The following is a 14,620-nucleotide window of genomic DNA, read 5'->3' on the forward strand; positions in this document are numbered from 1 at the left end:
AAATAAAGTGCTTTGCAATTCTTCAGGCACCCTAGATATAACTTCACAGCAAGATACTTCTCAATAAAGAGCTCCCTGTTCATATGGCACAAACAAAGAGATGGGAAGATACAGGTTAGCTTTGCTTTTCTGGGTATAATGAGCACTCGTCTCAGTTGGTGGCCTAATTGTGTAGTGGATTGGGTAGCGTTTTCTCTCTATTGTACCATGTTCACAGAACAGATGATGCAGCATTTTTTGGAAAGCTTTAAAACATTAGCACAATAAAACAAATTTTTCTGTGGTATAGATGTTTATAATATTAATGTATGGCTTCTATTAATTGTAGGAGATCATTTTTTGGCATGGTTTATTGGGATAATTGTGTTAATTAGCTCTCTTCCAGAAATAAGAAAAGTGTCTCTCTAGTGCCACCATTGACTAGCTGCCCTGTAGGGCAATGTCCCATCCATTAAGGAGGCCTCAAACTAGCCACCTAGAAAAACCCATCTGTAGACAGCACAGTTTCTGAGTTTTTGCTGCTCATCAGTACAGAGTAGGTTGCACTTTGACTTGCCTATAGGTGGCAGTAGAGAGACCGTTTTCTTCCTTTTGGAGGAGGGCTAATTTGCATATGCCGTTTGACAGAACACTGCCTGTTATGCTCGGCAAACTAGCTGGATCCCCACAAGCAAGGCCACTACCTTTTAAGAATTGAATAGTTAAATTCAAATGAAGTAGATACTATTAAGAAAAATGGCCTTAAATTGGTTTTCCAGGACTTTAATACTGATGATCTGTCCTCTGTATAGCTCATCACTATCTGATCAGTGGCAGTGCAAGACCTGGGACCCCCACCAATCAGCTGTTCAGTAGTCCTGCAGCCTTCTCACTGCTTTCCCTAGGCCGAGTGACTACATGGCCTAGGCGCAGCTCCGCCCCATAGAAGTGAATGAGGCTGACCGAGATACCAAGCACATCCACTATACAATGTACAATGCTGTGCTTGGTGAGCATGAAGAAGGTCATGGCGCTCACAGGAGCACCGGTGCCTTCTCGAACAGCTGATCGGCGGGGGTTCCGGGTGTTGGACCTCACCGATCAGATACTGATGACATATCCTGAGGATAGGTCAGCAGTATCAAAATCTCAGAAAGCCTTTCAAAAAGTTTTAATACATGAACCATAGAAATGCCCATGTTCATTTCCATTCAGGTCTTCTCTGGGTTGACAACATGACTTTGTGCCTTGTTTTCAGCTTGCAGAGATGACTAGTGTATTAAGACCTCCTGCCTGCTCTCTTTATTGAATGCATGTAGTAATTCTTATGTCCTTCCCTATGACTCTACTTTAAGGATACATTTACTTTTAATATAGATGCATTTTTGCTAATACTCATACAATACCTACAAATGGTATGAGGTGGCCTGAAGGATTTCTTCATGACAATGCCTTCACACACACCAAGTTTGAGATTTGTTGTAGTCATCTGACATGTCTGGATTGTTTCTATGCTATGGCCCAGCAAGTTATGGCAGGTTTTATATCACGCATAAAGCCAGAAGAACTGGATTCGGGCATCATGAATCTGCCTCAGTCACATGGAGTTTAGCTTTATGCAGCAAAGCAAGGCCTCATACCCTCTTATTATGATGTGGTTTTATGTTTGTGTCTATGCAGACAGGATAGAGGAAAACATTGTTTAAAACATTGATTATAAAAAATTCTACTAAATATTTTCCCAAGATAATTCTGCTTAATTTCTTAATTAGCAGGATTGACATTGAAATGCTAAATTTGCCAGAACTGGGGGACATTTCCTCCATGCATTAAAGTGTGTGCCTAAATGCGAACACCCCCAAAAATCTGAACTAACAGGCATCTGATTCGCCAGCCTCATCATTTGTGACTCTCCATTTGTGTTTGTGATACAAATGATGAGTCCTACCAAGATGTACAAAATTATAGTTGAATAATCAGACGACCATTCTATATTTTTTTTAAATATTGCAAAGATCACATTTTGTAGATTATAGTGGTCCATTTATATGGGGGACATGGGACCTCAGTTGATTTGTGGGTGTCCCAGAGATCAGATCCCTCCAATCAGACACTCCACTCCTATCCTATATATAGTTTATAGGTGATAAATCAGAATCGTCATTTTTGGCACCTCAATGTCACAAAAAAGTTGAATACAAATTATCAAAAGTTTCTATGTATCCCAAAATAGTATCAATAAAAATAAAGCTTGCGCTGCAAAAAAAAAAGCCATCACAAAGCTCCATCAGCAGAAAAATAAAAAGGTTACAGAGGTGTCAGAAAATTTTCTAACACAAGACAAAGCTTTTTAATTTTGTAAAAGTATTAAAACAGGATACAAAATATAAATTTGATATCTTCATAATCATACTGATCCTCACAATAAACTCAACATGTAATTTTTACCATGCAGTGAACATGAAACATGAAACCCTAAAAACAAAGGCAGAAAGTTTTTTTTTTCTTCATCCCCCCCAAAATAAAAAATTAAAAAAAATATACATTATAAGTGCCCCCAAAAATTCAGTTCCTTAAGTACCAAACTAGGTTGCATGCTTAAGGGGTTAATTTTTCAAATGAGTATTTGTAAAAGTGCTTCCCATCTTATAACCAATAAGTATTCTGTTGCTAAGCAAAGTGAGCAGCCCAAGGCCCACTGCTGTCCACGGATCAAATGTGGAAACGATGGACAGTGATGTTGTCCATAGGAATCCAGATGGCAGCGGTCATCTGCTTCTGCGCAGTTGCTGAACAAGTAGACGGAGCTAGAGTACTGCTGGGAAAGCAATTAGATGGTTAAAACGCGTTCTGCCGTCCATTGTTTACACATCTGATCCAAGCGCAGGATTTTTTGTCTTTTACATTTTCATTATTCTTCCCAGTCTTCCCAGAGTCATAACTTTTTTATTTTTCCATTGATGGTGTAACAGAGTTGTAGATGTAGCAGAGTCATGGGTGTAGCAGAGCTCTGAGGTTGCAGAGCTGATGGTGAAAAGTAGATGTGGACTAGTATAGCATAATTTAAGCATTTGCAGCACTTTCAGAGTGCAAGAGCAATATGGAGGATGGCTCAAGCACAGTGGGTGAGAAACAATCATCTCCCATGCCTTAAGTATGCAAGACTGCAGCCAAAGACAAAAAGGAGAAGGTTAGGACTGATAGTAAGCAGTTGTTTGTGGGCGATTCCATCATAAGAGGTATGAAGTTTGAGGAAAATGGTGTTGTGAGATGTCTCCCTGGTGCTACCGCTAGCAGGGATAGACGACGGATCCTTAATATTGTTAGGCAAGCAAAGCAGGAAAGGGAGGTGGATGTCATTGCCTATCTTGGGACAAATGATCTGGCTTGCAATGAGGTTTCAAAGGTGACAGAAGCTTTTCACACACTTGGAAATTATATACGGGAGGTTGCATCAACTGTTTCATTCTCTGCAGTTTTGCCTATGCATAACCTTCAGCATGACAGGAAGATGCGCATTAAGGAATTCAATGTGTGGCTTGGTGAATAGTTTCTGAACCAAGGGTTTGGCTTTGTGTCTCATGTTAGCTCTCGTTGGAATGGAAAAGAACTGTACAAGAAAGATGGTTTGCATCTTTCTCTCAAGGGAACGAATGTCCTCAGTGAACAGTTCCAAGTATTTGCTAAGGAGCATTTAAACTAGGAAAGGGGGCAAAAGAGTGATATTCCAGCAGTCCGACTGCCCCCTTGAACAATGCCAGAAGCACAAAGGTTAAGAAATGACAAGCTCAGATTCTCGTCTACAAATGCTCGCAGTTAAGGGAATAAGATCAATGAACTTGAGGCTATAATGGCATCTGAGAATATAGATTTAGTGGCCGTTACTGAAACGTGGTTCAATGGGAGTAATGACTGGGATATAACAATACCAAGGTTCTCTCTATATAGGAAAGACAGAGAAGGCAAGAAGGGGGAGGGGTGTCCCTGTATGTGAAAGATAGCATAAAATCTAATTTGATACAAGTTAGCGAGAACAATGATAATCATAAGGTAAGGCTACGTTAACACTGCCTTTTCTGGGTCCGCCTCTGAGATCCATTTCAAGGCTCTCACAAGCGGCCCCAAACAGATAAGTTTAGCCCCAATGCATTCTGAATGGATGCGGATCCATTCAGAATGCATCAGTTTGGCTCCGTTCCGCCTCCATTCCACTCTGGAAGCGTAGAAGAAAAAAAGACAATGCAGCAGCACCCTGCAAATCAGATAAAGTACAACAATGCCATAGTCACAAAAATAATGATTACAAAAATTATGGTGCTAATGCTACGCTTAATTATAAAGTGAGATGCTGGCCAATGCATTTTGTACAAAACCATCTGAGCCCGTCTGCCGTACGTCAAGGCGATCTCTGTTAGACGGGTCCTAACACTAAATACTACCTGTTATGCGCCATAATGGCCGCTATAAAATTCAGGGAGTGTTGGATCCACATGCATGTTGGATCCACTCTGCCTTTTTCCATTTTTTGTGCCATAATGGCCTCCATTACAAGGGATTCAGGTACCAACATGCATGCCGAGCCCACTCTATACCTTTCCTGGTGCTAGACAGCTTCCAATGAATGTAGTGAGAGCAGACTACAGCTTTATACTGAAAGTAATTAAATCCATTCCGCTCTGGAGGCGGACACCAAAACGCTGCTTGCACACTGGCGTTTCTGGGTCCGCTTGTGAGATCCGTTTCAGGGCTCTCAAAAGCCGTCCAAAACGGATTGGTTCAGCCCCAATGCATTCTGAATGGATAAGGATCCGTTCAGAATGCATCAGTTTGGCTGCGTTCGGTCTCCGTTCCACTTTTGAGGCGGACACCAAAATGCTGCTTACAGTGTTTTGGTGTCCGCCTGACGATGCGGAGCCAAACGGATCCGTCCTGACTTACAACGCAAGTCAATGGGGACGGATCCGTTTACATTGACACAATATTGGTGCAATTGTAAACGGATCCGTCCCCCATTGACTTTCAATGTAAAGTCAGGACGGATCAGTTTGACTTAGACTTTTTTTTGACTAAGTTATGCAGACGGATCCGTACTGAACAGATACCATCATTTGCATTTATAGGTGCGGATCCGTCTGTGCACATACCAGACGGATCCGCAACTAATGCAGGTGTGAAAGTAGCCTAACTCGTGTAGGTGTGATATATAGACCACCTAGCTAAGTCAAAGAATTAGATGATCTACTAGTTGAGGAAATAGCTAAAATGACATTAAAGGGGGAAGTTAGGGAGACTTTAATCTTCGTGATGTAAACTGGAAAACCAAAATAGCTAGTTCTGCCAGGAGTACAGATATTCTAAATTCCCTACTGGGATTATCTCTACAGCAAGTAGTTGAGGAGCCAACCCATAAGGAGGCTATTTTAGATTTAGTATTCACAAATGGGAATTTGGTATCTGATATTACTGTAGGGGAAAGCTTGGGATCTAGTGATCACCAGTCAGTGTGGTTTACTATAAGTACAGTGACTGAGTCACACCACACAAAAACAAAAGTTTTAGATTTTAGAAAAACTGACTTTTCTAAAATTATATTAGTGGTATAAGAGTCCCTATCAGATTGGAACAGTTTCAATGGAGTCCAGGAGAAATGGGACTACTTAAAAGTGGCACTATTGAAGGCAACAGAAAATTGCATTAGGCTTATCAGTAAAAGCAAAAAAAGGAAGAGACCACTGTGGTACTCAGCAGAAGTGGCCAAAATCATTAAAAACAAAAAGATAGCATTTAGTAATTATAAAAAATAACAGAGGATGACAGGCAAATTTATAAGATTAGGCAGAGAGAGGCCAAACAAGTTATAAGAGCTTCTAAAGCACAGGCAGAAGAGAAATTTGCTCAGTCAGTGAAAAAAGGCGATAAGACATTATTCAGATACATAAATGAAAAAAGGAAACTAAAACAAGGAATTACCAAATAAATAAAAAAAGGACGAAGGTATATGGAAGAAGATAAAGAACTAGCTGACTGCCTCAATGAATATTTCTGTTCAGTTTTTACAAAGGAAAATGAAGGAAAAGGACCGGGCACCCTGTATTAACTGACGTCCCCTTGGGCACCTTAGGTAGGCGATTGACCGGTTATAAAAAACAGTTTTTTTGGGCTAATAGAGCCACAAGCAGGTTTAAAATCTCATGACAGGATCCCTTTAAGGAGAGGATTGTGGAACATCTAAAATCCCATGGATTGAAAGATGAAAAACGGCATGGGTTTACTTCAGGGAGATCATGCAAAGACAAAAAAAAGGGGGTCAGACAAAACATGCAATGCGACAACTCACTGCAATATAGAGTACAAAATTGCATAATAATTACAAGTGCTACACTATAAGTGAGAGATACTTGGCAAATCGTTTTGTAGAAAATTATTTGAGCCCGTCTGCCGCAGGTCAAGGCGATCTCTGTTTAGACGGGTTCCTAACACTAAATTCTACCTAAGTGCCATGATGGCTACCATACATTTCAGGGAGTGTAGGTTCCACATGCATGCTGGGTCTGCTAAAATAACTGTCATTTTGGGTGCCAAAATGGCCTCCACTGTAACCAATAAGTGCAGGTACCAACATGCATGCAGGCCCACTCCACAACACCCCCGGTGCCAAATGGCTACCAAGGACTGCAGTGAGAGTCCACAAACTATCTCACTCCTGGTGCCAATGGCTACAGTGAGTGAGGGGGAGCAGGCCTGACTATATACTCACACTAATTAAAATCAGCCTATAGGGCAGACAAGGTGCTCCTGACCACCTTGTCTGCCCTATAGGCTGATTTTAATTAGTGTGAGTATATAGTCAGGCCTGCTCCCCCTCACTCACTGTAGCCATTGGCACCAGGAGTGAGATAGTTTGTGGACTCTCACTGCAGTCCTTGGTAGCCATTTGGCGCGGCATGAATGATTGAGAGACTTAACTTCATTGGTGGCGCAGTGCGCCCCCCCCCAAAGCCCCCCAGTATTAATCATTGGTGGCGCAGTGCGCCCCCCACCCCCATCCCATTCCCAATAGTAAAAACATTGGTGGCGCAGTGCGCCCCCCCACCCAAGCCCCCCCCAGTATTAATCATTGGTGGCAGTGGCCACAGGATCCCCTCTCCCCTGCTCATCCTAACTCACCCATGAATTCAAATACAGGATATATAGCCGGCACCCGACCTCTATGACAGGGAGCTGCGATCCGCGGCAGACAACGCCTCAGGTCCTCCTCCTGTATTTGAATTAATGGGTGAGTTATCTTCATTGGTGGCGCAGTGTGCCCCCCAGTATTAAAGTCATTGGTGGCAGTGGCCACAGGGTCCCCTCCTCCTCATTGGTGGCAGTTCCAATCGGAGCCCCAGCTGTGTAATCCTGGGGCTCCGATCGGTTACTATGGCAGCCAGGACGCTATTGAAGCCCTGGCTGCCATGGTAAGCTCCATGCTGCTGTGTGCACAAAGCACAGAGCAGCAGGGACAGTGTGAGCTCCTATTCACCCTGATAGAGATCTATCAGGGTGAATGGGACAAGGGTTCTAGTCTCTAAGGGGGCTAAAAGTTAGTAAAAAAAAAAAAACACAAAAATATTAAGTATAAATTAAAAAGATTTAAAAAAATAAAATAAAAATACACATTAACAATAAACATATTAATTTTCAGCAGATTTGTGTAGGAAATTTTTTTTTTCTCAAAAATGAAAATTCCCAGAATATCTGTATAAATTATCGGCTATCGGCCTGAAAGTTCACAAATTATCGGTATCGGCCCTAAAAAATCAATATCGGTCGATCCCTACCAAGGGCTATTCATAGTATTCAGTATATTGGGCAGACTAGATGGGCCAAATGGTTCTTATCTGCCGACACATTCTATGTTTCTATCCAAGAACAGTGATGTGACCACATTGAACAAATGTCCCAAACAGACTGAAGGACAGGAGGGCAGAGACTGTGGGGACTGCCCTGAATGATCAGGCAGGTCCTGCTGCCTGGGTTTACTGACATGGTGGAGTGATGTTCTCTCTGGAAACACGTTACATCCACCAGGCGTCTGCACAGAACAATTAATTGTAAATGAGCTCATCACGATACAGCCACAGTGACCGCACCATGGATCCTTTGCACCATTAACATACCAGACTTTTAGAAAGTGCTTATACTTGGCATTGATGCAATCAGGAAAGAGAGACACTGAAATGAGTGAGGCAACATCAGGCGTCGACTCAAATGGATGACATGAAGTTCCCTCAGTGGGAGGGAGAAAATCATGTCTTCTGTAAGTTATTTTGCCTGTTTTGATTTGTTGTTTTGTGACCTTGCCATTTCATATAAACTATGTTTCCCTGGCCATCGGTAAACTGCAGCGTCTGATATATTCACCACCTGAGATATCCTGGTTGTATAATACGGGAATTTACTTGCTCTTGTACCAGCCAGGACATATGATGATTTGTTGGTTCTGTAACTAATCTCTGTAGACGTCTGCAGAATATTGACCTTTTCCACCTTCCCCTGTTGCGTTACAGACCGTATATTTTGTGGAGGAGCGCATACTTCAAAACTGAACACAAATTCAAAGGGGAATTTAGCAAACCGTAGGGAACTTCATTCCTGTCATTAAAGTACACATGTCCTTTTATTGGTAACAAATGGAGATTAGAAACGATTCCTGATCGGAGGTTGTCACCTAGATTTAGATCTAGATTGTCCTAAACCTCTGAATGACAAATCGGCCTAATTATTCAGCAATACAGTGACAGGATGCATTGGAAAATGTTTGTTCTGTATGGAAATGGTAAAATAAAAAGGTTTGGTATCTGCAACAGTAGAAGCTCCCTAGAGTGAAGCATGAGAAAAGATGGGAGGACAGTGTATTATGAGAAATAATGCATCCTGCAGAGCCACCATTAAGGGGGAAGTTCCAACCAAGTTTCTTGAACTTTTCACTTTTATCTGTGAAATCAAGCAGCATGTGTTTAATTTTATAGGAGTAATGAATCACTTCATGGTGCTCTTAGAAAACAAAGGCCTGTCTGTATAATGTACAGATTTGCAGGGTCCTCCATGAAAAGTCACGCTTTGTACTCACTCTCTGCCCTCTACAGACATGGGGTACCCCTTCATTGAAACCAGAATGCCCTAGTAAGTACTTTATAGTGTTAAAGGGGTTATCCAATGTCTAAAACATGCCCCCAAATGCCTGGGCCCCTCATATACATTATATGTACCCCACTCCCTAGCGTCAAACGCGATGCTGGGGAGGCTCGTCCACGTCACGGCCTGCTATTGGCTGCTCCCCCTGTCCCTGGATGTTTTGATCCGTGTGATGGGGAGATGCAGCTGCGGCCGTGCGGGGATCAGAAGCGACTCTGGGGAGTGGGGTAAGTATAATCTATATGATGGGCCCGGGCATTTGGGGCCATGTTTTAGACACTGGATAACCTCTTTTTAATGTTCTCTGTTAGGTTTCTTGTAGTTTGTAATAACCTTATCATTGTGACACATGAAATTATCCCAATATAAACAGATATACTTATCAGATTATGCTGGGCTTGTGCTTATACACATCAGCCAATCTGAAATACAGAGCCGCAGTGTATAACAAGGGTGAGGCAGAGCAGCAGCCTAAAGGTCCCTTTACACTGGATCATACAGCCGGCGAAGTCTCCTCTACAGTATGCGGAGGAGCAATCACTAATGCTATCACTCATCTCCTTACGGAATCATTGTTTGTTTGAGTGTGATTACACAGCACGATCTGCTGCCAGCGAACAATGCACGAAATAACTATTACCCGATGAACAAGCGTTTTGTTTGCTCATCGGTGGCACCTTTACACAGGTAGGTAATTGATAGAGTTCCTATGAATGGCGGACTCTTGGCCCATGTAAGGAGCCCTTTAGGCACCAAAGGGATGGGATTAAAAAAAAAAGATAAAATGTATCGCTAGTTAAGCAGCACCCTTGAGGTAGCAGCCTTAGTAGACTTTATATTTTCAATCTTATACAGTATATACTGTACTTCTTTGCAATGTGATAAAAGATTTTAGGTGGATTTTTTTAAGCAAAAATAACCCTTTTCCCCCCCTGAGGATTTAGTAAATAGGGACCATTCTTTGTTCTTTTGTATGCAAATTTTAGTAACTCTGCAAATAAATTGCATTACTTATATCTTGTACTATTATGGCCCTTTGAAAGGGGCTGATGCACAGGCAATTATCGGGAAGCCAAACATTCCCAATAATTGCCTGATTGTCGAGTGGCGGTGAGAGCTGCGTTTATATGCAGCAATCATCTCTTCTAATGTGGGGACGACTGATCACCACTGCAAATGGTTGTCCCCTTAGAGTTTTACACAGGGCTGTGTGCTGCCAGCAAGAGACTTTATGTGGCAGTCACCCATATCCCTCGTTATATTCACAGTTGTGCAGGGATTCGTTTTTTGTTGTCGAATGAGATGTGCAGATCCTGATCTAAAGATGACCCTTCCCAGAATGCAAATCACCAAGCCAAGTTCTGTGCTACACAGCTGGCGAGAGAGAGTACTTCACATCCAGGAGCATGGTTCATTCTTAAAGGGGACTGGTCACCATTCCTGCGCTTTAGTAAATACTTGTATTCTGCATCAAATAACTTTTCTGGAGCACCTTTTCCTAGAACTGTATATTGTGCCTTTCCTCTCTTATTTCTCCCAGAAATGTATTAAGAAATTGACAACTTGTTGCATTTTAGCACAGTGCTGCATTTCCAGTTCTGCTGCTTGTGAATGGACGTCTCTGAATTGTGCTGTTGGTTACATTATGAACTGATCTTACAGGAAGAGCGGACAAAGCTGGCTGAGGAGCTCGCGTCATTGAGGCAGCAAAGGCAGCAACTAGCGACAGAGCTGGAAAAATACAAGGAATGTGATCCAGATGTTATAGACGAAATTCGTAAGTTCAGTTTTATGAATAGAGGTCCATTTTGGGATATGCAGCATTCATGCCAAATTGCAACCTTTTTTTGTTTAAACGGATTGCCCCATAATCAACCCAGGGTTGCCACGTCCCATGTTTAAGTGTAGTAATGCTGCCTTCAAAGTCTGTGGGAGTGATAGCTGAATACAGTTCTCCACTATCTTCATCACTGCCACACAGTTTGACGGGAGGGGCATGCATACGTACGACCACCTCTTCATTCCAATGGGGGATATGGGACCCACATTCTCGTGATCAGTAGGGGTTCTGGTAGTGTGACTACTGATGAGCAAACGCTTACCTATCCCATTGATTAGTTCATGAGTGTAGATTGACACAACCCCATTAACTTTCTTCCTTAAGTAACTTATCAAAGACAAAGTAGTCATTTTGTCTAACATGGTAACTGTTTAAAGTGAGTCTGTGATTTAGCATATTGACCCAAGCACAGTCAGGGGCGTAGCTATAGGGGTTGCAGAGGTATCGGTCACTCCAGGGCCCAGGAGTCTGAGGGGGCCCAAAGACCCTTGTGCTACATAAGACACTGGTATTATAGAAAGTGTATGCTATTAAGTAACATCTATGGCTGAAGGGGGGGGGGGGGTCAAGAATTTGGCATGGGGGTGGGGTGCTGTTTCAATTATCGCCTCAGGCAGCATGAAGTCTATGTGCTTCCCTGCTCCTGGCCACAAAGCACTGAGATAAGGGGGGGCCCAACTGAACTCTTGCACCAGGGCCCAGGAGCCTTTAGCTACGCCCCCGAGCACAGTACTTGGTTGGGCTCTCATAGAGTACCTTATTAAAACAGTTCTGTATTGTAATCCGTTGCTGCTTTCATCAGGATACTGATTTTGTTCAAATTGTTTGGTAATCACCGAGAAGAGGAGAGGTTTCTGTGCACATCCGTAGAGCTAGGGTGCACCGAAATGCTAATACCTGGCATATTGCTGTTTTATATATTTTTTATACATCCTGTCTCTAATTAATTTTTCTTATTAGTTTTACCACCCCTTTAGCCTCTAAAACCATGTATAGTCCATACTGAATTTGAAAGTCCTAATTTCAGATGACCCTTCTAAGGGTAGTATTACACTGCCTGATCTTCCGGCAGTGCTAGCGCTAATGGATGAGAACAAATCCCATTTGCAGCCGCCTGACCTATGAAAACTGAATGCGGGAGGATTGTGACCATAGTCATTCCTCTCTCATTCTTTTCAATTTATTATTGGCAGTCCATCTTTGATCACACAGAGAGATGCGCTGCTGATAATCGTGTATCTTTCATCCTGATGGAAGATGCCCATCAAAGGATAAACGAGCATTTGTTCAATTATTCAAGCCAGTTATTGGGAACATATAGAGATAATCCACGGCACACCAATATCTTTTTACTTTGCAAATTTATTGTAGGTACACATTGGTATTTCACAAGATTTGTCAATATATGACTAGTCGCGCCATAACTGTGATATAAGCAAAAATCACATATATATATTTTTGTAGGCCTTGCTATGTCCCAACGTTTCGGTCCTGTCAAAGACCTTTCTCAAGGGATCGTGGCCGGTTGGTAAAACTGCATGGTGTAGGCGCTGTTGTCACTGTGATTTCGTAGTAAAGAGATCACAGAGAGGCACGGAGCATTATCAGTCATGTTAATGCTCCGTGCCTCTGCAGTCTGCATCGGGTCTTGGCACTCTTTCACGGAGCGGATGCCACGCACGGCATCCGCTCGTGTGAACTCAGCCTAAATGTCTGTTAAAGGGAGTCTGTCAGCACATTTACCCCTTTTTGACAGTTCCCATAGCGCTGTAGCCGCAACACAGATGATTAAAACGGTACCTGTATATGCTTTTGTGGACTTGTAAAACTGCCAAAAACGAACTTTGAAGCATATGTAAATGAGGGCTCGCAAGTGCCCAGGGGCGGCGTCCACCGCGTTGGTGCCCAGGCGGCTCTGCCTCTTCGGCTCTTATCCCCGCCCAGCCTCTTCCTCTGCCCGCCCATCTGTTTTCTCTCCCCCTCAGCGAGATCCCGCGCCTGCGCGCTGACTTCCTTGGCCGGGGCATGCGCACTGCGATGGCCATTGCTGGCACGGCATCGCATTAGCTTATGCGCATGTGCCGGCTAGCGGCTCAAAAACTGCAGAAAGGAGGCGGTCCATCGGCGCAGGAGAAGAGGAGGAAAGCTGAGCGAGCAGCTGTCACTGCAGACACAGAGAGCCAACAGAGGTACATTTATCTCTTTGATCCGTTAGCAAAAGCTACTGCGATGCCGTGCCAGCAATGGCCATCGCAGTGCGCATGCCCCGGCCAAGGAAGTCAGCGCGCAGGCGCGGGATCTCGCTGAGGGGGAGAGAAAACAGATGGACGGGCAGAGGAAGAGGCTGGGCGGGGATAAGAGCCGAAGAGGCAGAGCTGCCTGGGCACCAACGCGGTGGACGCCACCCCTGGGCACTTGCGAGCCCTCATTTACATATGCTTCAAAGTTCGTTTTTGGCAGTTTTACAAGTCCACAAAAGCATATAAAGGTAGCGTTTTAATCATCTGTGTTGTGGCTACAGCGCTATGGGAACTGTTAAAAAGGGGCAAATGTGCTGACAGACTCCCTTTAACAATAATTGGCCTGAAATTGTGCGGTGTAATAATAATAATGCGGTCTGTCACCAGGAAATTCATTGATAAACCAGGTACATTTCCTTGTAGGGCTAGCTCAAGTGGATGTGATACCTTTCACTTAGCGTTCTGTTGATTCATTCAAGAGAAAAAGTGCTTTTAATCCATATGCAAATGATCAGTTAAGTGCAGTGAGGGCGGACTAAAGCCTCTCTGTGCACCCATGCTCCTCATGCTTCCTGTACCAGTCCCTCCCAGTCCTTGACAGCGCCAGGTTATAGTTGACTAGCTGGCCCTGTCAGTCAAGGAGGAGAGGGGAGTGCTAGCAAGAGGAGCAAGGGTGCACAGAGTGGCTTGGACCCGCCCCCACTGCACTTGACAGTTCATTTGCATATGGATTAAAAGTACATTTTCTCCTGAATAAAGCAACAGATCACAAAGTGAAAGGTATCACATCCAGATGAGATAGCCCTACAACTCTGGTTTCAGGCTGATGCTAGGAGGAGTAGCATCTTGAAATTGCTTTGAAATACTTGTAGCTGCAGCAATTTGAAGGGGTTGTCCGGGTTCAGAGCTGAACCCAGACATACCTCCATTTTCACCCAGGCAGCCCCCCTGACTTGAGCATCGGAGCAGTTCATGCTCCGATGCTCTCCTTTGCCCTGTGCTAAATCGCGCAGGGCAAAGTCATTTTCAAGAGTTCCAGTGACGAACCGGGCTCTCCATGGTGCTGCCAGGAAGCCCGGTGACCTCACCGGCACTGATGGGCAGGCTTTAGCGCTGCCCTAGCCTGTAAAACGGCTAGGACAGCACTAAAGCACACCCATCTGAGCCGGTGACATCACTGAACATACTGCCGGTTGGAAGCCTCCGCCCGGCAGTGTGTTATTGTAAAAGAAAGAGTCCGTGCCCTGCGCGATCTAGAGCAGGGCAAGGGAGCGAATCTGAGCATGAGATGCTCCGATGCCAACATCAGGGGGGCTGCCTGGGTGAAAATAAGGGTATGTCCGGGTTCAGCTTTGAACCCGGACAACCCCTTTAGTTGGTATAG

The 14,620-nt window shown here is 43.8% G+C and overlaps 1 protein-coding gene across 1 annotated transcript in view; it reads left to right on the forward strand.

Annotated features, from left to right (window-relative positions):
* Positions 1 to 14,620, forward strand: part of MND1 (meiotic nuclear divisions 1) — a 124,478-nt gene that overhangs the window by 92,326 nt on the left and 17,532 nt on the right. The window contains exon 6 of the mRNA XM_040420515.1: positions 10,819 to 10,933. Within this exon, the coding sequence (XP_040276449.1) occupies positions 10,819 to 10,933 (115 nt within the window). The remainder of the gene's footprint in view (positions 1 to 10,818; positions 10,934 to 14,620) is intronic.

The sequence above is a fragment of the Bufo bufo genome, chromosome 2 (assembly GCF_905171765.1).
Source record: "Bufo bufo chromosome 2, aBufBuf1.1, whole genome shotgun sequence".
In the NCBI taxonomy this organism is placed as follows: domain Eukaryota; kingdom Metazoa; phylum Chordata; class Amphibia; order Anura; family Bufonidae; genus Bufo; species Bufo bufo.